The 23,033-nt window shown below is 39.4% G+C and overlaps 2 protein-coding genes across 2 annotated transcripts; one reads left to right on the top strand and one right to left on the bottom strand.

Moving 5' to 3' along the window:
* The first annotated feature begins 455 nt into the window (after positions 1 to 455).
* Positions 456 to 6,561, top strand: LOC103697223 (uncharacterized). Its single transcript, XM_008779042.5, has 3 exons — positions 456 to 1,221; positions 6,116 to 6,187; positions 6,290 to 6,561. The coding sequence occupies exons 1-3, from the start codon at positions 598 to 600 to the stop codon at positions 6,290 to 6,292; spliced, it is 699 nt and encodes a 232-aa protein (XP_008777264.1). The 5' UTR covers positions 456 to 597; the 3' UTR covers positions 6,293 to 6,561.
* Positions 6,562 to 9,057: 2,496 nt separating this feature from the next.
* On the bottom strand, positions 9,058 to 16,492 carry LOC103697224 (DEAD-box ATP-dependent RNA helicase 27-like). Its single transcript, XM_008779043.5, has 12 exons — positions 16,033 to 16,492; positions 15,518 to 15,703; positions 13,328 to 13,513; positions 12,416 to 12,499; positions 11,255 to 11,296; positions 11,105 to 11,176; positions 10,728 to 11,027; positions 10,589 to 10,627; positions 10,388 to 10,492; positions 10,234 to 10,302; positions 10,020 to 10,145; positions 9,058 to 9,579 (listed from the first exon to the last, which is right to left on the bottom strand). Exons 1-12 carry the CDS (start codon positions 16,393 to 16,395, stop codon positions 9,400 to 9,402), a joined length of 1,752 nt encoding a protein of 583 aa, XP_008777265.3. The 5' UTR covers positions 16,396 to 16,492; the 3' UTR covers positions 9,058 to 9,399.
* Between the last annotated feature and the right edge of the window lie 6,541 nt (positions 16,493 to 23,033).

The raw sequence follows: 23,033 nt of genomic DNA, 5'->3' as shown, positions 1-23,033 counted from the left end.
AGCTAGTTGTTTGGCTCAATAATCCTAAATCAATTTAAGCTTAGTTTGGAATCAAGCTAAACACAAGTTGAAATCAATCTCGGTTCACAATACACCGATACAAGTTTGTTTCAAGCTTGTATTTAAGCTTGGTTTAAAAGTCTAATATGAAATCTATTTAACATTTAACTGATTCCAAGATTTAAAATTAAACTATACGAATCTCAGCTCAAGCTTGATTTGTTTAGTTTCGAACCCAAGGTGAAATTTTTTGTGTGAGAGTGGATTAAGCCAGATAGCCAATTCGGAGCTAAACCTCAACGAGATCGCGTTTAGCCTCAATGTGTAAATAACGCGCCCACGTGGCATTCCCTTGTTGATCTCATAGAATCTTTCCTGAATGAGAAATATCACCGGATATGTTTTTTAGGCTTTTTTTTTTTTAAGACTTTGACGGCAAGCGAAGGTAGCTACTTGGTGCGGAAATACGAACGCACGAGTAACGACACTGTGAGAACTTGGTAGTTCGTACAGCCATGGTTGTGAAACGTGTCGTCGCAACAGAAATAAAATTCGGGGGCAGCGCCGGAGACTGAGAGGACCACCGGACGGACGGACATGACGGCGAGAACGGAAGACAAGGCGGTGCCGCTCCTCCCTCCTTCTTCTTCGCCGCCTCCTCCACCTCCTCCACCTCCTCCGCCGCCCCCTCCTCCATGCTACGTCATCCCGGCCTTCATCTTCCTCCCGCCCTACCCCTTTCCCCGGCGCCGCTGGTGGGCTCTTCTCTGCTCCCTCACCTGCCTCCTCGTCTTCGCCCTCGCCACCATCCTCATCGCCCTCGCCGCCTACTTGCTCTGGCCCTCCGACCCCGAGCTCCAGGTCTCCCACTTCCGCCTCGACCGCATCCACATCTCCCGGCCGCCCGACGCCGCCATGGACGTCACCCTCGGCGTCGAGCTCCTGGTCCGGAACCCGGACTTTGTCGCCCTCAACTACGGCTCCCTCGCGGTCTCCGTCGGGTACCGTGGGCAGCGGCTCGGGACCGTGACCTCCAGCGGCGGGCGCGTGAGCGCAAGGGGGTTGTCGTACGTGGACGTCGAGCTCCGGCTCGACGGGATCCAGTTCCTCGACGATGCCTCTTATCTGATCGAGGATCTCAACAGGGGTTCCTTACTGCTGGATACGTTCGCCGAGGTCCAGGGCAAGCTACGCCCCTTCTTCTTTCAAGTTCCCGTTCAGGTTTGACTAGAAAAAAATCTCCTTTACTCCTCTGCGATCATCCATGGCTTTCTTTTCTCTCAACTACTTGCTAAAATTGTGTTTTCTTATCTTTATTAATTGCCTCTATTAATTCATTATGATATCAATATGCATATAGATATATTTGGTTCGGATTGAATGTAATGCGTGTAATTTGCACTTCTTTGTCACGGTGGTTACAAGATGTATCAAGTGCTCACGAGAGTAGAGAACCACCTTCTACTCCCTTGTCTGAAGAAGATGAACAATTGTTGATCAGCCAGTTTAAGATAAACTCATAAAAGAGCAAAATGTAAAAGAATTAAGATTTATCGATCAGATTTATAAGCTGAAAGTCTTGTAAGTAAAGAAGGATAAATTCCATCGGAAGTCTTGAATTTGCAACCTCTGCTTAAGGCATGAATATATCACTTCCAATGCATAATCGAGGAACTTTGGGTCAATTACTTCTTTCTAGCAATTTGCGTGAAAGTGATCATATTTATCATAGTATATTTGTATTACATAGGTCTAACCAACTCATCCTAATGACTTTACCAACTGCACTAGTGGGCGCATACATATAAAGTTTATTGAAAACCCAAGTTGCTAGAAACAACTATCAAAAAACTTGATTTTGAGTTTTGGTCTGGCTTGGCCAGAGGGGGGTGTCACTCTAGCAGTTTCTTCGGAACCAAGTTCTAAGTTTTGAGATTTTGTTAGGAAAAATTCAAAGAATTAAATATACACAAAAAACTCCAAATTTATAGAAACCCTCTCTACTTTTACCAATTTGCACTCACACCTCCAGGCCTTAAAAAATTTTAATTGGATCCTTTGAGTTACCATAATGACCAATGTGCTCTTATAGCCCATATACCACCCAACGCCGTTAGTGATCCACCCTGAAAGTTGAAAACATCTCCTTCCTAAGCCTTTTACCGAATTCTTGGTTCACCTTTCTCACATGCAACCCCTACTCTATCCATCAACCTCAATCTCTTCTCCAATGGCTCTGATTCATCTTCCTCTCTCTTTGCCTCCATTGATAGTCTTCCTCCTCATCCTTGCCTTCACCGTCCATAAGCTCTTCTGCCACCTTCTCTACTGCTCTATGGTGGTGATGGTAGAGGCGGCAAAGAATTGGACTTTGATGCACACACAAGTCTCTGCTGTCCAAATCCTAGGGAATTCTCCAGACTAACCTCCGCTTCAAGCTCGTCCTCGCAGTCTCCTCGCTCCTTGCCGTCCTCCTTATCCTTGCCTTGTACTACTATACCACTATATCAGGCTTGATCAAGGATAGCGATGAACGATAAGCAATAATCCTTACCACTATATCAAGCTTGACCATGGATGATAAACAAGTGCAAGGCAGTAACTTTTATCTACGAAGTCGGATTTTGTTCAAGCTCGACCCAAACAACATTTGAAAATACCTGAATATGATAATATAAAGTTAGACAATTTAACAAATTTAGGACATTACTACCTTGCATGTTACATCCTCCGAAAGCAAATTTAGGTGGTAGAATCTTGAAGTTACATTTGATGGTGGTGCTTTCATTGTGGGTGGCCTCTTATAGGTTGACTCCACCAAGTCTTGTTTTACTTTTCAAATCTTCACTATCAATTATATGCAATGCCTTTTTATCAGTAAAAGAAAAGTGATTCAATGTTTTCACAACAATATCCATAAGAAGTATGATTTCTATATAAGATTATGTGAAATATCATAAAGTACATATTTATGGACTCCTCATGGTTTCAATTTATTGAATCAAATTATGTAACCATGAGAGTAATCTACAAATGCTGTTTGATCAGAAAATACAGAGTAATGATGACATATCTTTCAATGAACCTTATTGTCAAGGTATGATCACTTCATGAGCAAGTAGACAAGCTCAATTTTCATTATTATATCATTGATATAACTAGAAAAAAAGGAAATGGGTGCAAGCCGTTGATGATATTGAGGCCAATGGAGTCCAAAGCGTTTGGGGTGCAAGTGCATCTGTTGCAAACCCTTTTCTTCCATTGTACAAGCCGTTATTCTTCTACTCTACCTCTCTTTGCTACCATCCCCCTCCATCTCTTTACACCACCACCCCCCACCAATATTTACACCTCCATGTCTATGGCACAAGTATTTGGTAAAATGCACAAGAGAAAGTTAATAACTCTAGAAACCATAATATGCTCAGAATGAGAAAACCCATGATTGATGGATGTATTTCGAATATTCTAACTCAGTAGTGCCTGGCTAGACATGGTCACCATGGTAGGTATTTCCTTCAAGATGAAGGAAATAATTGGATTTTTCTTATTGTTTCTTCTATAATTGTGGTAGTTGTTCTCAATAAAATCAGCACCGCCGATCAAGGTTTGTTGTCTCGGTATTGGACTCCATACCAGTGCCGCACTAGCACAATGTTAGTACGGTACAACACAAAAATTTTTTGGCTTGCCGGATGTCGATACGCCATCCGTACCGATATGGTACAGTACGCTCCATACTGTTCGATTTGGGCTGGTACGACATACCATGCCACCGATTATACACCAAGAATCTATAAAAATAGTTAATTGTGTTAGCGATATTTTAATCCTAAAAGAAATATAAGTTATCATATGATGGATACATGACATCACTCTGTTAATCGAGATGAATGGTAGTATCACATTAGGTCAGTTTGGTAACTTAAAGAGCCTAATTAAAAATTTTGAAAGTCGAGAGTGCAAACAATCAAAGTAGAGGGGTGTTTCTATGATTTTCCCAAAAATAAAAGGATAGAAATCAATAGAAGATATCAAATATCAATGCATTTTGTTGATTGGAAAACTTGGGTGCAACATCTATGAAAAAATGGTGGTTATGATAAACTCTTAAAAATTATTAAAAATTACTTATTAGAAACTCTAGAGTACAGAAGAAAAAGGGAAAAAAGTTAAAAGAACTATTAGAAACAATTTAAGAATTATTATGCACTATCATTCAAAATCTCATAGATTAAATACATGCATTCCTGTTGGAATAATAGAAAAGATTACTTTTATGAACACATACATACATACATATAAACACATATAACTTTTTTGGTTAGTTTGAGGCACTTCATAAAATTTGGACAAGATACTTGTGACCTTGCTTATTTTGTAGAAGTTAATAATTTACTGTAATTAATTTTAGAAAAACCTATTTTCCCCTTGAATTTTTGTCGCTTAAACTTGCTTTTATATGTACACCTAAAACTCATATAGTTCAACAATAATATTGTAAAATATTTTCTAGAAGCTCAATTTTATCACTCATGAACATGGTACGCTGTATTGGCCCAAACCGGACAGTATGGAGAATACCGTACTGTACCGGTTCAGCACTGGTATACAATATGGGTGGCATACCGACACTCAGTACGCCAAAAAAAATTCTGTACCATACCGTACGACACTATGCTAGTGTGGTACCGGTACAAGGTCCGGTACCAAGACAACGGACTTTTCTCATGAACATACTTAATTATCAAAATAAGAGAAAGTGAAACAGCACACAAGGATTTCAAATCTAATATATGTTGGTTTTGAGTGAGGTTGACAAAAAGGTGGCTGGAAATAATGAAAAATATCTAAAGTATACCAGGTTGGCCAGAAGTGATTGAAACTTTAGAAATTTTTTAAAATGAGGCAATTTTAGATTGATTTTGGTTGATACTAAACCATTTCAGTCAAGGACAGACTGGGGATTAGAAAAGGAAACTGATTATCAAGAAATAAAAAGAAGACTATGCTACATCAATGCAATGACATGCCGATCAAGGTTCAAATTTCAGGTCAAACATTGAGATAATTTGGTTTAGTATCTTAATAATGAGGATTTTCAAAATCATGAAAACACCAAATGAGAGCAATATTATGGTACACACACTGTCATACATAGAAAGACAAGTGATATACAATTGGACAAAAGTGCACCTAGTATTGTAGGATTAAACCTACAAGCATGGAAAAAAACACTCTGCGTATTGTGTTTTTCAACTTGGACAAGGCATATGCAAGGGTATCAGAAGCTATTCCTGCAATACACACTGTGCCATCATTTCTTTCTTGTTCAATTTTGCTTTCAGCGTTCTCTGTGACACCTGTTAAGATGATAACTTAAAGCAAGTAATTATAAAACAAATGTTGTCGACTTGTTGTTGGTTACTACTATTATTAATTTTTTTCCTCAAGTTCTTTTTTCTTCCTGCTTTATGCAGATGCTATATATACAGTTCATATGAATCATGGATTTGGCTGGAATTTAGGGAATTTAGATACATAGATATTGGTCTATCAGGTGTGCAGATGAGAGAAACACAAGACCTAAATTTATCATAGGGTGCAACAAGCGGCATGAGAAAAAGTATAAAACTGACTCTTGTCAACTGTACTCAGTGTCGTTTATCACAAGGCAACTCACTATAATTATTCTGATTTATCCAACCCACTCATGCTAGCGAACTATCTTCTTAAGGATCCTATAAGCAAGTAGGTTCAGATTGTCATTTGCCTTGTTCTGCTACCTAAGGTCTCAGCAATCCCTTGACATCCCTCTCCTCCCGGAGCTTCTTCATCGGAGGAGATTTGAGACTTAAAGCAGCTAGCTAGAATATCTTGTTCCTAATGCCTCAACTCTTCCTTGGCATCGTCCCAAGATGCTTCAGTCCTAAGTTAACAAGTCAAGTAGGGGAGAGCTGCAAGTGATGCCCTAGTTCTTGGGAGTGCTACTAATTTTTATCCTCTTTTGGGTGTTCCTAATTTGTGCCTAAAATTCAGAGAACATAACCATCTTCTATTGCAATGTGGATCTGGTCCCTAATAAATTTGATCTTTGGTCTTTTTTCTTTCACAGGGAAGGGTTTCTTGCTCGGTAAATATAAATCCAGAAACCCAGAAGATCATTCATCAAGATTGCTACCCTGAGGTGAGTCATTTCTCTTTTATCATGGACAATTTTGTGCGCTTTTTATGTCTTCACTGGCTGTATATTTTCTGATCATTTTTCTCGTCTGTATTCTTTGTTCAGTGATGGCCGATGCATGAAGCAAAATAGCTTTCTGGATAATGCTTAATTGTTATTGTTTGCTTCTCTATCAGGCTAGAGCTAGCTTTTTGCCATTCATTGTTGTGATATATGTTGATTAGATCAGGGTCCTTGTAATACTATGCATATATTGTAACTGAGAAAACACGCAAGTGTTGTAAATAAACAGTTCATATGCCTATCATGAACTGACTGGAGATTATGTTATCTATTATGGTTATATGAGCATTTATATGAGGTTATTCTTCCGTTTATTTTCTTCTCACCCTGTATGTTTATCTATAAGCACTGCTTGTGTGAAGCAAAAGGGGGCACGACTCTAGCGGCAGTACAGATTGGAATGCATTCTGATAATTGAAATGGTTTATCTTGAATTTGTTTTCATTTGTGATTCTCCTTGGAATCGCGGCGATCTTCTACCTATTCTAGAGTTAACTTTTTGTATCTTTGGTTGCATCAACTGGTTCTACAATTACTGAAGGAAACTCATTTTCTCAGATCAGCTATTCAGTGCCCTCCTTCTCTTTTAAACATAAAATTTTTGACCAAAAAAGACTAAATATAAAGTGGCAGTTAATCTGGGATTTCCAATTATCAAAGATATGCTTAGTGACCGTTACTTATTTATTCTTTTTGCCCCTTCAATTTTCTTTTCCAATCAAAGACTTTGTGTCTTTGTGGTCTTCTTTTCCTCCCCTCGGAACAAAACTCCTGCGCACTTCGACCCCACTTAGCTGTGGCCACAGGCGCAGCATGGAAAGATCCCAAAGGTTTTCTGTCTTTATCTATTCGTAACCTTGCAGCCAGATACTTGTATTTGGAGGGATGAAATTACTAATTAATAATTTAACATATAGCGGAAACGTTTCTTTTTCAATTCGATAAGCATGCAGAAAATTACAAGGAGATTTAAACGTAATTACTTGCAAACCGGCCAAACAGTTCGCTTGGCCATGTAGACCCCGTTTGACACTTGAAATAGTTAACGTATTGCCTGGACAAATGCCACGGAGGACGCAACTTTAAAAAAGTCTTTAAACCACACTGGAGCCATTTCTTACCTTATCCCAACGTTTACGAATAAATAATTAAAACGACGAATCCGCTGCCAAAGTGAAGTATCAAAAGGGAAAGCAATTTTTTGGAGGCATGCATCTACAATATTTTTACTCTTTATTTTGAGATATTTGGGCTATAATAAGTGGAGATGCTACTCCCTAAAATGAGCATGTTTATAGAGAGATAAATAGGGTCACAGATTGGATGGCTTCATATGTAGCTGATTATTTTCGAAACCTATGAATTAGATAAAGACTGCCAAGAGCATTCTAAAATTAATTATTTTAAAAATTTTTTAAAATATATCTATACTAAAAGTGTACGGGCCATCTTTCTAGCAAATTAAATTTAAAAAAAATGCAAACGAATAAAAAAAAGGAAAGCGGCCAGCTAAAACGATGCATTGCCACCATCCAAAACCAAGCAAGCTAATACCAACAACAGGCGCTCCGATTACAGCAAACAATCCTTTCATTTCCATCAAAGCAATCATTCATCTCAAATTCTCCCCCCTTCTTTTCCCCTTATCTCCACCACCCCGAACTCATAACCCTCGCAATTCTGCGCCCCTCATGCGCCACCCTGGTCTACCTCCTCTTCGCCGTGGCTACCGCCGCCATCAACGAGGTGGACCGGGGCAGCGGCGGCTTCTTCCTCGCCTGGTGGTGGGCCGAAGCAGTGCGTCTGCTCTCCGACTCGCCACCCTCGGTCATTCCGGTGCAGGCACCATCGTCGTGAGCACAAGCGGGGTGGCGCCGGCCGCGTCGCCAGAGGAAGCAGGTCCGCCTGATTACCATCCGCCATGTGCGAAGACGGAACGCAGTAGATCCTTTCTGCCTTCACGGATGTGATGAGACCTTGTGGTATTATGATATTAAGGTGCCATTTGCGTTTTTATCTGCTGCATTGGTGGTGATTCCTGCAGCGCATGGGAGTGTTCTTTCGCCATTTCTTTGTGGCAGATGCTCAGGTACTAAACCCAGCGCGTTCTAGCATCGAACTGTAAAAAAAATAATAATTTCCTTCTGCGGAAGATTTGACTTATTTTAAAAGTGCAATTTTTCTGTAACTCATTCTGGCTGAGTTTCATGAACCATATTTGGGTATTAAAAAAAACACAACCGAGCACAACGTGATTTGCCGCAGGTATTTAAAAAATTACATGTATATCTTTATAAATATCCAAAACCATATGTATAATTTCACTAATTTTTTATTTATATATATACTTTTATAATTTTCAGAGGATGTGATAAAAATATACATATATATATATATATATATATATATATATAGTAAATTTGCAAAGAAATACATGTGCTTTTCGTTATTCATAAGAATATATAAGAATAAAAATAATTATAAAATTATCCACATAAATAATAAATTTGTAAGAGTTTATATACAATTTCATATATTTATAATGCATATAAAAAAAAGTCTATCCAACGAATTGCTTCCTTTTCTGCCTGGCTGTATTTGGCGCTGTACAGTACCAAGGTCCACCAGTGAACAAAGCAATTAAAAAACTGCACATCAGCTGCGTTAGCTTTAGTTTGTGGGAGACTTTGGCGTCACATCCTCCGAGACGAACATTTCAGATGAATACATAGCCTCAAAAAAGGTGGTGGTGGGGTCAATCTTTTATCACATTTTCCCCCTTTTATCATTTCTACAAAACGAAAACCATATAGAAGAAGTTCCACAAAAGTATGCCAAAATTGATGATACACTAATATTCATACACACGCCAGTGTTCCTAAAATTACCTTCCTCATTTATAACAGTCATCTGTGACCGTAACAGCAGTATCAATGAAGAACAAGTTAAATTACAACCCTAGAAACTAACACTGGCATCTGCATTGAAAAAACATAAAAAAACAATATTGACTAAATAATTAGCACACAAAAGTCAAAACACATTCTGCATGGGTTGACATCTAGCAAAATTTAAGTCCATCCTGGATTTTTCCATAAAGTTTGCTTGCGCAATTTCAGCAGTAGCTTCTTCGCCTTGGTGCAAACATCTCTTTAAAATCTCGAAAACTGTCTTTCGACATCAGCGCTCTTCCTTCCATAAGGATTGCTTGCACTGATACCATGGCGGCTACCATCAACTTTACGCATCTTCTTCCTAAACTTGGATGCGTTGCTCTCCAAGTCTAGATTTATTTTTGGTGGATTGCTAAAACAGAAGGATGCCGCTACATCCTATCAAACAGCCCACAATAAATCTAAATTAGTCTCAAACAGCCCACGTGATTCTTTTAACAAGCATTCACAAGATCTCATCAACACAAGCATTAAACGTACAATACAGCCGTCACTTAATTTCTAAGAACAAACAGGTTGCTGCAGTTTAGCGAAAAGTATATGGCTATTAAATAACAATTCAAGGTTACTAATCGCTAGATTTGATGACAATTGCCATATTGATCAAATCTATTAAAAAGAAAGATACTTGACAGGAAATTTATCACATGTTGAGTACCGTCAAGTTTTCAAGAATCATGAGACTAAGGTCAACAGAAACCTTGTGCATGAATTTTAAACAGACTTAGCCAGGTCGCAAGCAGAACCTTCATTTTACTAATATCCCTAATAGCAACATGTAGATACAAGAACCTCTTAGAAGGGAAGCATATCGGTACCTTTAGGTTGAGGTGGTGCACATCGAAGATGTGCTTCATAGAGTGTGAATTGTATGATAAGATGTAGGACCTGTATGCATCTTTGGCTGACTGATTGAGATAGTAGTTTTCTCCCACAATTTTCTCCTGCAAGTTTGTTCAACTATTTAGCTCGTGACAAAGCAATGTAAGCACAAGCGAAAGCAACTTCAAAGATATCCACAGAAAGTGATACCAGGTGCGACTGCAAATTCGGAACCTTCTTTTCATTGAACTCATATTCTTTCACAGGCACCTTGGCTTCCTGAAAGCACAGTCGACCATATCATTACTCAAATACCACGTCAACATGATGGAAGATTATTTTTGAGAGGATATTATGCCTATACCTTCAAATAGCGAAGAAATTGTAACTCTTCAGGCAACAGAAACAACAAGGCATGTCCTTTGCCACCTTCCCCACGGGCTGTTCGCCCAACTCTATGAATATACTCCTGAAAGTGCACAGATTCAGAAAGAGACATTAGCATTTGTCTACATCAGCACCCAAGCACAAATGAAAATTGCAGTTAAGCATCCCTTGTGCCCACCTTTGGTTCATCAGGGGGATCATACTGTACAATCCAGTCCTGAAAGATAAAAGGAAGAGATATATATTAGTTTAGGTTAGACAAGGTTAAGATGCAGGAACAGGAACATCATGGCAAAAGTGGAACTAGGAATATTTACCACAGCAGGTATATCCAGTCCACGAGCAGCAACATCAGTACACAATAGGATTCCCTTCTCTGCTTTGCAGAAGTCAAAAAAGGTGGTGGTCCGTTTCTGCTGCTTTTGCTTTCCATGGATATCCAAACAATCAACCTGAATATATCTTAGGAGCTCTGCGTGGTACTTGACAGAGTTGCAGGAAGAAAAGAAAACCATGATCTTTTTGGACAGGTTTCTCTTCAGAAAAGCATATAAAACAAGAAATCTTCTGTTGCTTGGAACAATACAATAACCCTGCTGCAACCCCTCCACAGTAACCTGTGCCATGCATTTTGTCAATACCATATAGTGAAACAACGGGCACGGGCAGTGACAGAGCACATCTGGAACCCTACCTTTGATCTACCATCATCAACTCCAATGTATATTGGCTTTCCTTTAAATGACAAACGTGCAAAATCTTCCACCTAGTAATGTATTGTTTGCATGGAATGAGCATACAGGAAATAAAAACTGACGTAAATATCCAAATGAAAAACACAAACCTCCTTGGTTTGTGTAGCAGTAAAAAGAGCTGTTTGCCTTTTCTGCACATTAATGACATAAAATAAGCTCACAATTAGTATTGCGCAAAATTCCATGTGTAAAGAGAGTGAAAATGAAACCAGCTCAGAAATTGAAATAAATGGCTCAGTTTAATAAGGCCATCATAATTGATATATAAATGTCATGACTTGGTAATGTGTAATTGTTCAGCTCACAGCACGAAAAATATGGTTCAGATATAACTAGAGTTTCTGTATCAACTTAAAGAAACATAGATACATGTAATAGATGGGTGAGGTTGGGAGGGGGTGAACCATAACAAATAGGAAAGCTTGAACTATGATCTCATTGATTTAAAGAATCGAATATTCACCGGGTCAAAGAAATATATATTCTAAGAGTGTGACTTTTCCTGCAAAGGGAAAAATTGCCCCAGAAATCATCTTAGAAAGTGTGATTATCTCAGCATTGACTAACAAACTTGAATATTATATGTAAATTAGATGGATCTGGGCATACACTGACCAGCATTGGATCAGCCAAGCTGACTGCTAATGGGCATTTCAGCAACGTCTTAAAATAGACAGATGAAAATGTCTAATGTCTGGATTATTGTCCTTGCATGGGTTTGGGGTAATAGTACGGTGTGAGGAACTAATTTGTAGCCTCTCTAATTTGTAATGATGCTTTGCCAACTATTGGGTTGTTTTTTTAAATTCTGCTGACGGTCTCAGTGTTGCATGTATCATTATTGCTTTCAGGTGCATCTTGGTAACATCTATCCTCTTTTCCCACAGGTGTTTCTGTGTTACATGTAGCTTCCTTTTGAAATATTAAGCAGACTCATTTTGACTGGAGCTTTGACTGGATATCTCTATAACTGCTATATACCTGTTCTTTTTGTCTTTAATAAAGTCAAATGATAATGTTTGTGCTCTTTAAAAATAAAAAAGACAAAGACAGACAAAACTGCGATCTTTGTTTTGGCTGGAATGCAGGTTCCACAAAAGAATTGAAATTTCACAAGTTACTGCTTTTCCCAGATTTAGTAGAATAACAAGTAAGGATCAATCATGACATCTAAAAGCTTTTACAGTTTCTACTTTATGCAAACAAGAAAACAAACAAACAACTTAATTCCTGGATTAGATGATTAATACCTCGGGTAGGCGCTTAAATATTTGCTTCATATCTTCCTCAAAGTTAGCTTCCAATATTCTATCAGCTTCATCAATTATGAGACACTGCATTCAGAAGAAGACCATAAGTAAAAATCCATATGTTCACATTGAATTAAAAAGCACTATCTTCCTATGTATGAGAACTTGAGAAAATGGGCTCTAAATCCATTTTCCACTGAATATTCATATGATATACAAAAAACGATGCATGGATAACCATGCATATGATACAAGTCATTAACTGAACAATATCATCATTGTCTGAGTTAAGGAGATAGCATATGCAAATGACCATGCAATATACTTATAACATCCCTGTGTTATGATTATGCACATGGGATGGGAATCACTCCACAGAAAACAGCCAAATTCTCTTTTTGTTATAAACAGATAAATTCTCTCACAAGTACACACATACACAAGTTCTGAAACATCCACCAGCAAATCTATGTTACTAATCAATATGCGAAACCAGTCATATAGATTCTGCCTCCAAAACACACCCGAAACTCATATAGGTTAAGTAAGAACCTTCTAACTTAATTTCAAATGACAAAATCACATGTGAAAGACATTATGTGAAACATAAACCGCTTAGTCAATTTTTTTCCCCAGTTCTTTGAATGACAACAGCTAACATGTTCTCCACCTCTCAGCCGCAAAAGGTCATGCCTTTGATAAATTCAAACAGCTGATCATCTCCCCAAATTTTCATAAACAACTAGTCTAAAAGTAGACAAATAACTTGTTTCGAAATTCCAATATAGTATCCTATGAGAAACAACTAAACGCTCACAGAGAAATATAAACATCAAGGTCATAAAAATTACATCAGATAAATACTACAAATTACATTGATAGAGTAACAAGGAATAAGAAACCTTTCTTTACCATCAAATTTTTATATATAAACCCCTTGGTATTTTGAAGATGGTCCAAAAGCCTGCCAGGTGTAGCTACCAATATATTTACCCCCTTTGCAAGATGCTCAGCTTCTCCTCTCCGTCCTGCACCACCTATAACCAATCCAAGAGTTTGTGAATGGTGCTTCAAAAGGTCCTTCGCCACAGCATGTGTCTGCAATATAAATGAAAGATTAGCCTGCCAGAAGTATAAAATTAAAGATTAGCATAGGATTACCATTTTCACAATACACCATTGAGCTCAATTCTAATCAGCAAGAAGAATCAACTGCATCAACCTTTAGATCACATGCATGTCATTTGCAAGTTTCAACAGAACTAATTAGGATTACATAATATTGCAGATAGCCATAGGTAGCAATGTGTTGCACGCACATAGAGTGAGAATTCCAGTTGGTTTGTTTTAATCCTTGAGCAAACTATTTCTGCCCATCTTCCAAGACAAGATAACTAGCCTCTAATAAAGCTACATAGAGGCAATTCCTGTTCATTAATCTAGGCCCAAGTGGAAGATAAATTGAAGAGTTTTTTTAAAAAAAATTAACTTTCTGCTGGAAGATAAATTTTGTTCAAAACTACAAGATGACATAACAATCTCCCTTGTCTTCAAGTCCAACACCTTCATGCTGGAAATGGTAACGAACTTATTCAGAAGAATACCGATTGATTAGTGAAAACAAGCAAGAACGACATGTTAAGGATCAGTATCCTTTTACCAAGGTTGATTCCAGAACTTAACACATGATTCATTGCCTACACTAAAATAAACATCAGTCTAAAACACATGCAACATACCAAATATAGACCCCTGACGTATATACATGTCTATAAAACACAATAAAAACAATTTCCTCTTAATAGGTTTTAGTTCCTGGAATTAATGGACACAAAATGCACATAATAATTAACATTTTAACCTTTATACCATATGTACAACTTCTCCAATGCCTTGATCAACATATCCATGATCCATCTAACCCAGGCCCCTCAAAATCATATCCCTCATATTCCTCTTATTTTGCTGAACCAAACATCAGTCAACAATTATTCCTTCAGAAGAATCAAATAAAACATAGTATCTACTTATCCTACCTCCAATTTCCCCTTTGACTCCAAGGTATGACAACTTTAGGACGCGCCTAGATAAAGTATAATGCAACAAGGAGTGCATCAGGGAAAGATAGGGTGTATATTTAGTTCAAAATCTTAAATATGATACAGAGTGAATCATTGAAAAAATGCCTATCAACGATAATGACTCAACGCACCCTAAATTTGGTCTCAACCTGGAAGGACCTTGCATGGAGCGGCCACTCTTCTCTTTCTGCCACTTTGTTTTGACCCACATAGAACTCTACACCCTCAAAATCCGAGTCGAATCAAAGCTTTGAATCATACCTAACTCATTTAAAATCTGGGTCAGAAAATTTGATCCATACCCACCCTAACTACAAAAAACATTGACCCAAACCGGGCACAAACAAGGTCGTGTTTGGTTGGGTCGCGTTTTCAGATCAGGTCAATTTTTGCCACCCCTAGGTATCATCAGCAAGTTATTAAGATATTCCAATGGAATGTGGCACCGTTGGAATACCTAAAGAAAATTGGCATTGAAAACCTTTTATTGAAAAAAAAGGTAATGGTGTTGGAGAAACATATCTAACAAGATTCATAAAGGACATAAATTGAGGGGAACCACCTTTTGTTAAACACAATCACTCCTCTGGATATTGCAATTTTATATAACTTATGCAACCAGTATGCTACATGGGTTCCAACCATTGTAAAGTTGAAGTTACATAGGAACAGTATATGTCTTCTCTTGAAACCATAATTTTCTGGCTTATATTTTTGAAGTGACATGCATTCAAATTATGGTGTTCATCACCATTAGTATGGGTTCTTTTTCTTGATATGAGAATTCAAGTGTCTATGATGGTAAAGTAACAGTAGTTTCTTCTCAGCAGGCAATCTTGCAAGTGAAACTCTAACTGATGCTTCAAGTTACACCTTTAAAATTCAAAGATCAATATAACAAAGGCAGCTAAAAGATTGCAAAATCAGCATAGAAATAGAAATGTCGTTCATTTTAGATAAATAAGAATTTCATGAATCAAAGCTTTCCTCAGATTTCAAGAACCAAGAAAAAGATTCATACTTGAATAGCCAGCTCCCTTGTTGGACAAATTATGATAACTCCAGTTCCATTCCTAGCAGTAAACTTGATATGGTACAGCAACTCGACTGCTGGTATCAAGAAAGCTAGAGTCTTTCCCGAACCTGTCCTTGCAGCGCCCATAACCTCTTTCCCTTCCAACAGCGGCGCGATTGCTCTAGATTGAATCTGCGAGCATAAATTCCAATACAAAGCTGCTCAACAGTCATAATTACCACAAATTCTTAACCCCAAACTACAGAAATATATAAAATATAAGGCAGTCCATCAACATACGGTATAGCAGCAGAAGTATGAAGCACCTAAAAAGCAAATTAAAACCCTGATTGAAAAATTCCAAGTGCGTGCGATAAGAGGCAACATCATTAACCATGAAAAATACATAAAAAACAGATTTTTCTGCAATATTCTTAACTTGCTCGAAAAACCCTAAAACCCCTTAAACCCACCCCTAAGAAAACAAGCAAATAGAGGAAAAATCTTAAAGAAGCTTTCACCTGGGTCATGTTGACGAATCCCATCTCTTTGATGGCCGTCATGGTGAGCTCGGAGAGCGGAAGCCGAGAGAAGGGATCAGAGGTCATGATCCCGGAGCCCTTCTTCTCTCCCGTCTTTTGCTTCTTCGCAACGGGAGCCTTCTCCTCTTCCCCTTCGTCTCCATGTCCTTCTCCATCGCCGCCGCCGCCATTGGCCTCCTCCTCCGAGGTCTTGGAGTTCTGATCCCCGTCCTCTCCATGCTCTTCCTCCTTTTCTACCTTGCCGTTGATGGGATTCTCCTCTTCGGCTAGAGGGTTTGGTTTGTCCTTTCTCTTCTTGGACTTCTTCTTCTCCTTCTTCGTGTTCATGGCGGAAGGACACATGGGGGCGACGAAGCGATGAGCCGCTGCTCTCCTTTTTGCTCTCTAGCTGTGATGGCCGATAATTTATGCCACAGGGGTGCCCTAAAATTTTTAACCTAACCTCATCAAACAAAACTGGCCCTTCTAACAAAAAATAAAAGCCTGGCCCAGCCCGGCCCATTAAACTCAAGGAGCAGCCACATTCGCAGCATTGCATGGAGATGAAAATAAATAAATATAGAAAATATTTTTAAAAATGTAGATATTGGTTAAATTTTATATAAAAGATAGTATCTCTTATCAAATATGTGATTTACATATTAAGTTCTAGTGTTTGTGAGGAAAAAATTTATAAAACTCTAATAAGCTAAAAAGTGATCAGTTGCAAGTTATTACAAAATTTGAAATTTATAGATAGGATATAGATACAAAATGAACATTTGGAGTTTAATTGGATTGGACTTTTCAATTAAACCCTTTGTTATGCACTCTATGCACTTTATATTCTAAGCATCACTTAAAAAAGATATGCTGGTCTCTAGTATAAGATTTCAAAGGCCTGAAATCATAGTTATCATAGCCTTTTTAAGATTTTTTTTTCCTAGTAAACAATCCTTAAGAGCAAAAAGTCCATTGTTTTTTAAGATCTTTAAAACCATTTATTATGGCTGTTGAAAGTGTTGTATCAAAATATAAGCCATAAAAATTGCTTGTTTGATCAAAGAGTCCTTGCAAATTTAATAGTTGTAAAATTGTTAGTTTGAGGTTTGATGAGTGTAAATTAAGTATGAATCCAAATTAAGTTTTTGTTAACCTTGTCAGATCAAATTCAGATTCTATATATATGACCTGATTTTTTAGCTTATCGATTCGGATTAAGCTATATTCATATTTCACAATTCAATAACTCGAATAATAAAAAAATAAACTATATAGGATATGTAAATATAGGGATATAAAAAATTAGCTAAATAATTTGTCTAAACACCTTTTTTTTTTCATGCATGCTATCTTTAACTCTCACCCGTTGCTTTTTTAATTCCAAAAGCCCAACTCGCACCTAGATTTTGGTTTTGTTTCAATCAAACTAAATAGAAATTTAAATATATTTTAAAAATTTTTGGATTTTCCAAAAACAAATGATTCGTATCTCATATCATACTCTTTTCATATTGCAATATGCCTCGGATTATTGTGATAAGAGCCTTTTCAGTTTTTGAAATTTTTAATCATTGACTAGTTGGTACATTGGAAGCATGTGCTAAAGAAATCCCATATCCCATTTCAAAAAAAATACAAAATACAAAATGTTAAAACATGTATCAAATTTGACCCTGCCTCATGCAAATGGTAATCAAGTTGCACCTCCTATGAATAGTAATCGATTAGCCTAATCATGTGCGAAGCAAGAGGCCTACTGATGTAGTGCAGTATCATTGGCAAGTAAGTGGTTTTAGTTATCCTATAAAATTAAAGCTTAATAAAGGCCCATAAGAGACTAGGAACTGTTCAATATTTAGAGAATCATGTGATGCCATATAAGAAACATTCAAGTAACTGAATAAACCTATAAAAATCTAGAAATATGAACTATATATAAACTCTATGTAACGCACGCAATCTTGTCCTAGTACTATTATCTCATTAGAAAGGTTATTGGATTTTAAGTAATTACTATTAGATCAATAAAAGAAAAAATATTTTAAAATCTATGTAACCCACACGATCTTGTCCTTGTCAAGATTTGATCCACTGAGGTCTACTCGTATTCTTTCAATAATTAAAGTATATCATGCTTGGAAACTATTTTTAAGCAAAAAGGTGAATGCTAGTAATAAAGAATATATATCCACATGCTTGCATAACATGAAGAGGAGAGAGATGACCTTTAATCCAACCTACTCATTTACACTCCTAAAATCAGAGATGGCATTCTTTCTTAACGACATGACAATGATACTATTTTTTTTCTGTTTTTCTTTAATATTTTGATAAAATTGCAAAGAGGAGAGAGGTTTCAGTCTCCTAACATATAGAAAATAATAATGTTGATGATTGTTACTTTTTGAGAAAATTATTATTGCTGTAGTTGATGCATGGGCAATAAGCATGACATACATGGGGATAAGGCATGAATGATAATAGTAGAATAGTGATGGTGACAAGGGAAGAGAGAAGTTGGATGTTATGACAAACACTCTTTTAAGACCAGCAAGCATAATTTGCTACAACGCAGGATTAGGATATGAATAGTTTTAAGAGAGGAGAAGAAGAGTTCAAAATTGCATGAAAATTATAGCATTTTTTGTATGTAAGTTCTATAAATTTTCCGGTATCACTTTCATAACCGAGCGGTACTACATGTGTATTTTATAAAACATCTATTTTCAAAAACGTTTTGTGGATGATTTTGCCTTCCAAAAACATATGATATTCTAAAATGATGTTTGATTTTTTTTTTACTTTTTATTTGTAAAAGCAATTTTGATAATTTATCGAAGAAGTGCAAGTTTAATTAATGAGGATGGCATTCTATTGTCGGTGGATCAACAGTAGGTTGCAGAATTTTTAAGAAAATCTGTTTGAAGTTGATATGACCCATGCAAGCTTATAGGTCGTTGACTAAGCGGGTTGATCTAGTTGAGGTTTATTATGTTGGTTCTAATACCCCTCTTCCTTGCATCTCGCCTCCAATCCTTCATGCCAACTCCAACAGAGCAGGTATACATGCGCACACTCGCATGCATGGAGATATAGAAAAAATGGAAGTTCGAGTAAATTTGTAAATAGATTTTTTTAAAAACTTTGTAATTTACATTACAGTCAATCTAGCATAACTTTACCAACAAACTTTGGTATAGACAATATGGATCTATTGCTACTTTAGGCAAGATGCATGAGTTTGCTTCACAAGGTGTTAGTCATCGTTTCAACCTTTGATTATATTAAACTTTGATTCCATAAACAATAGCTTAGATCGTTTGAGGGCTTGGACTTGATATGCTCTCACTTCCCTCCCATATTTGATCCGGGTTGGATTATGATACAAGAAGGCATAGAAGTAGAAATTATATGACAAGTAAACACATTTGTAGTAAATCCTCGCATACATAGAATAATTATTTAAACAAGATATGGTACATGGCCACTAGGTAATACTATTTTCTTTGACATATGTAGCCCGATGGTAACTGATGGGAGGAAAAGTGTACCACCTAACACATATGATTAAAGCATCCGAATCTGACAGCGAGCATGACCTCGGCAAGCATGGCCTCGGCAGGCATGACCTCGGCAAGCATGGCCTCGGTTGGCATGATCTCGGCAGGTGTGATCTCGGTAAGCATGGCTTGGCAAGCATGACCTCGGCAGGCATAATCTCGGTAAGCATGGTCTCGGGTGAGCAAGGCCCGATTGACCTCGAGGTCAAGAAAGACCTAGTCAGAAGCTGAGACGATCCCAACTCCACCAATGGTCAAGCCGGTTTCTAAATCGGAGCGTCTGCCTAAAGAAGGGGTCATGAAATCCTCCATATTCGGGATCAAATCCCGTAGACTCCGCCACAACAACTGTCAACATTTGAATCCTTGCAATCTCAACCGATTGCTAGATAGCCTAAAATTCCGTGCCATCTAAGATAATTTATTTAACCCAAAATTTGCACAATCACATCCGATTGCGAATAACCGCTACACCTCCTCCTATAAAGAGGGGGGACTCCGGGGAGAGAGACATCTTCTCCCCTTGCCAGAAAAGATCTCTCCATTAAAATATTTAAAGATCCCTCTCTGACTTAAGCATCGGAGGGCCTTCGCCGGATCTTTCGGCCTAGGCTTCTTGCAAGTTCGCCGGAGACAGCCGTCCGCCATCGCACTGCAGCAGAAGCTCCTCCTCCTAATTTGCGATCACCCTCCGGGTCCGATTTCTAGAAATAACAGTTGGCGCTAGAGAAAGGGCCCGAGTTGTGATCATTAGACTAAGGAGCAGAGGGGCTTCTAATGCCTCCAGACATCACGCACCAAGCCTTGGCTGCTCCGTCCAGAATCCACCACCGAGGCCTCCGGCAGATCAGGTTCCGCAGATCCAACCTGAATAGTTCGACGTACTGGTATAGCAAGTCCAAGCGCTAGCCACAGCAGTCCAAAGCCTGCAGCAAGTGGAGGCCTCTCTTATGCCGCCTCCACGAGTTCACACTCGATCGACACTCCCTCCAGATGGGCCTGTGTCCCGAGGCCGTAATCCCCACTATTGCTCTTCAAGGATCACGGTGCCGTCACCAGGATTCTTCTCAGGCGTCCCCTCAGGGGGAGTCGTCAAGGAGTCACCAGGATAGAAGGCCACAACCTCGAACCCGGCCGCAACCTTCTGAAGCCGGATCGACCCCCGGTCAATCAGTACCGAGATGGACCACCACGACGACTTCTCAAAGCGGAGAACTCGACAAGAAGGTCGAAGAACTCGAGCAGCAAATCAAGGCACTCCAAGGCCAAAGAGTAAGGCATGAGGGCGACCTCGATTTTACCACCAAGTCACCTTTTTCCTGCCTAATCGAGGATGAACCAATCCCACCAAGATTCAAGATGCCCCAAATAGAACCATATAATGGGACAACTGATCCACTGGATCATTTGGAGAGTTATAGAGCCCTCATGGCACTGCAAGGATCCTCGGAGGCTCTACTATGCAAGGCCTTCCCCGCAACCCTCCAAGGAACGGCCCGACTTTGGTTCTCCGGGCTGAAGCCGAGCACCGTGTTCTACTTTGAGCAGCTGGGCAGGCAATTTGCAGCCAATTTTGCTGCTAGCCGGTGCCAACGGCGAACGTCAGATTCTCTTCTCGACATAAAGCAAAAGTAAGGAGAATCTCTGAAAGACTACATCGATCGCTTCATTGTCGTTACTTGGAAGGTTCGCGATCTCGATCAATCAATCGCCATGTCAGCATTGAAAATGGAAGCTCGATCCTATAAGTTTCTCTTCTCCATTGAGAAGAATTTTCCTGCCTACTTCACGGAGATGCTGGTCCGAGCTCGAAAATACGCAAATGCTGAAGAGGCCATGGCCTCTCAACGAGACGCCGCCGAGCGACCCTCAAAGCGCAGAAAAGGCACGCATGGAGCACGGCCGCCGAAGGAGTCGGTCGCCCCGCCGAGAGAAGAATTTGCCTCGATTGAGGAGCCCGCCATGTCTGAGATCGCAGCACCGACCGAGATCCCTGCCTCGACCGAGGACGCCACCAAGGAGGTACGGGAACTATACTCCCCTGACCACTACCTGAGCCGAGATCCTCATGAAGATAAAAGACCAAGGCTATCTTCGACCTCCACCACCGATGCGAGAGTCGGAAGCTCGGCAATGCTCTAGAAAGTACTGTAGCTTCCATCAAGAGCACGACCCCGACACAGAGGAGTGCTTCCGACTTCGAGATAAGATTGAAGCGCTTATCCGTCATGGGATACTCAACCAATTTGTACGAAACCGGCGTGATGAAGAAGAACCAGTGGAGAACGTCACACCTTCTGAAGACTAAAACAATAACAAACCCATTGCCGGCATCATCAACGCCATAGGAGGGGGCTCTATCGAAGGAAGCTCGGCTTAAGAACCTACTGAGAAGGAAGCCCCCGTGAAGCATCAGCGTACGACAGAAGTCATCTCGTTCTCGGATGAAGACTTAAAAGGAGTTGAAACTCCCCATGATGATGCTGTGGTTATTTTCTTTGTCATCAATAAGTTCGATGTAAAATGTGTTTTAGTTGATAATGGAAGCTCTGCAAACATATTATTCTATGATGCTTTCCAAAAAATGGGAATGACAGATGATCAACTCTAGGGAATGAACGCGCCACTGATCAGGTTCTCTAGGGATTCAGTCCCGGTTGAAGGTATCATTAGCCTACCTGTCACGGCCGGGCTCGCCCCCAGAGAGAGTACTGTGAAGTTGGACTTTCTAGTAGGTCGGGTGGCTTCGGTCTACAATGTTATTCTCGGCCGACTTGGACTCAATGCCCTACGGGTCATTATCTCAACCTACCATCTACTCATGCGGTTCCCCACCGAATGGAAAGTCGGCGAAGTTCGAGGGGACCAAGCAATGGCCAAGCAATGCTACATGGCGACCCTTAAAGCAAAACAACCGGTTGAAACATCAGTCCAAATCCCGGCCTTGGCACTACCTATTGAGACCCTGGAAGTGCGGGACGAGCCTAGGAAGTAGCGAGCAGAGCCCGGGGAGCTCCTACTCCAGGTCCCCTTGAGAGAGGATCGCCCGGATCAAACCATACAGGTCGGCTCCAGCCTAAGCCCTCACGAGCGAGACCGCATGATCAAATTTCTCCAAGCCAATACCGACGTATTCGCTTGGTCGTCCACTGACATGCCAGGAATAAATCCTGAAGTTATAGTTCACCGACTCCAGGTGAGCCCAACCTACAAGCCCGTCAGACAAAAAAATGAAGCTTTGCACTAGAACGACAGCAAGCGGCGGCCGAAGAGGTGGACAAACTTCTTGAGGCCGGCTTTATCAGAGAGGTTACCTATCCAAACTGGCTCGCCAACATGATCCTCATAAAAAAAGCTAATAGGAAGTGGTGCATGTGTATGGACTACACTGACCTGAACAAGACCTGCCCGAAAGATAGTTTTTCTCTCCCCAAGATC

This window comes from Phoenix dactylifera, chromosome 1, assembly GCF_051530095.1.
Source record: "Phoenix dactylifera cultivar Ajwa chromosome 1, Ajwa_hap1_PhDact_Kaust_v1.1, whole genome shotgun sequence".
NCBI classification, from domain to species: domain Eukaryota; kingdom Viridiplantae; phylum Streptophyta; class Magnoliopsida; order Arecales; family Arecaceae; genus Phoenix; species Phoenix dactylifera.
This window is presented reverse-complemented; position numbering and strand designations above follow the sequence as displayed.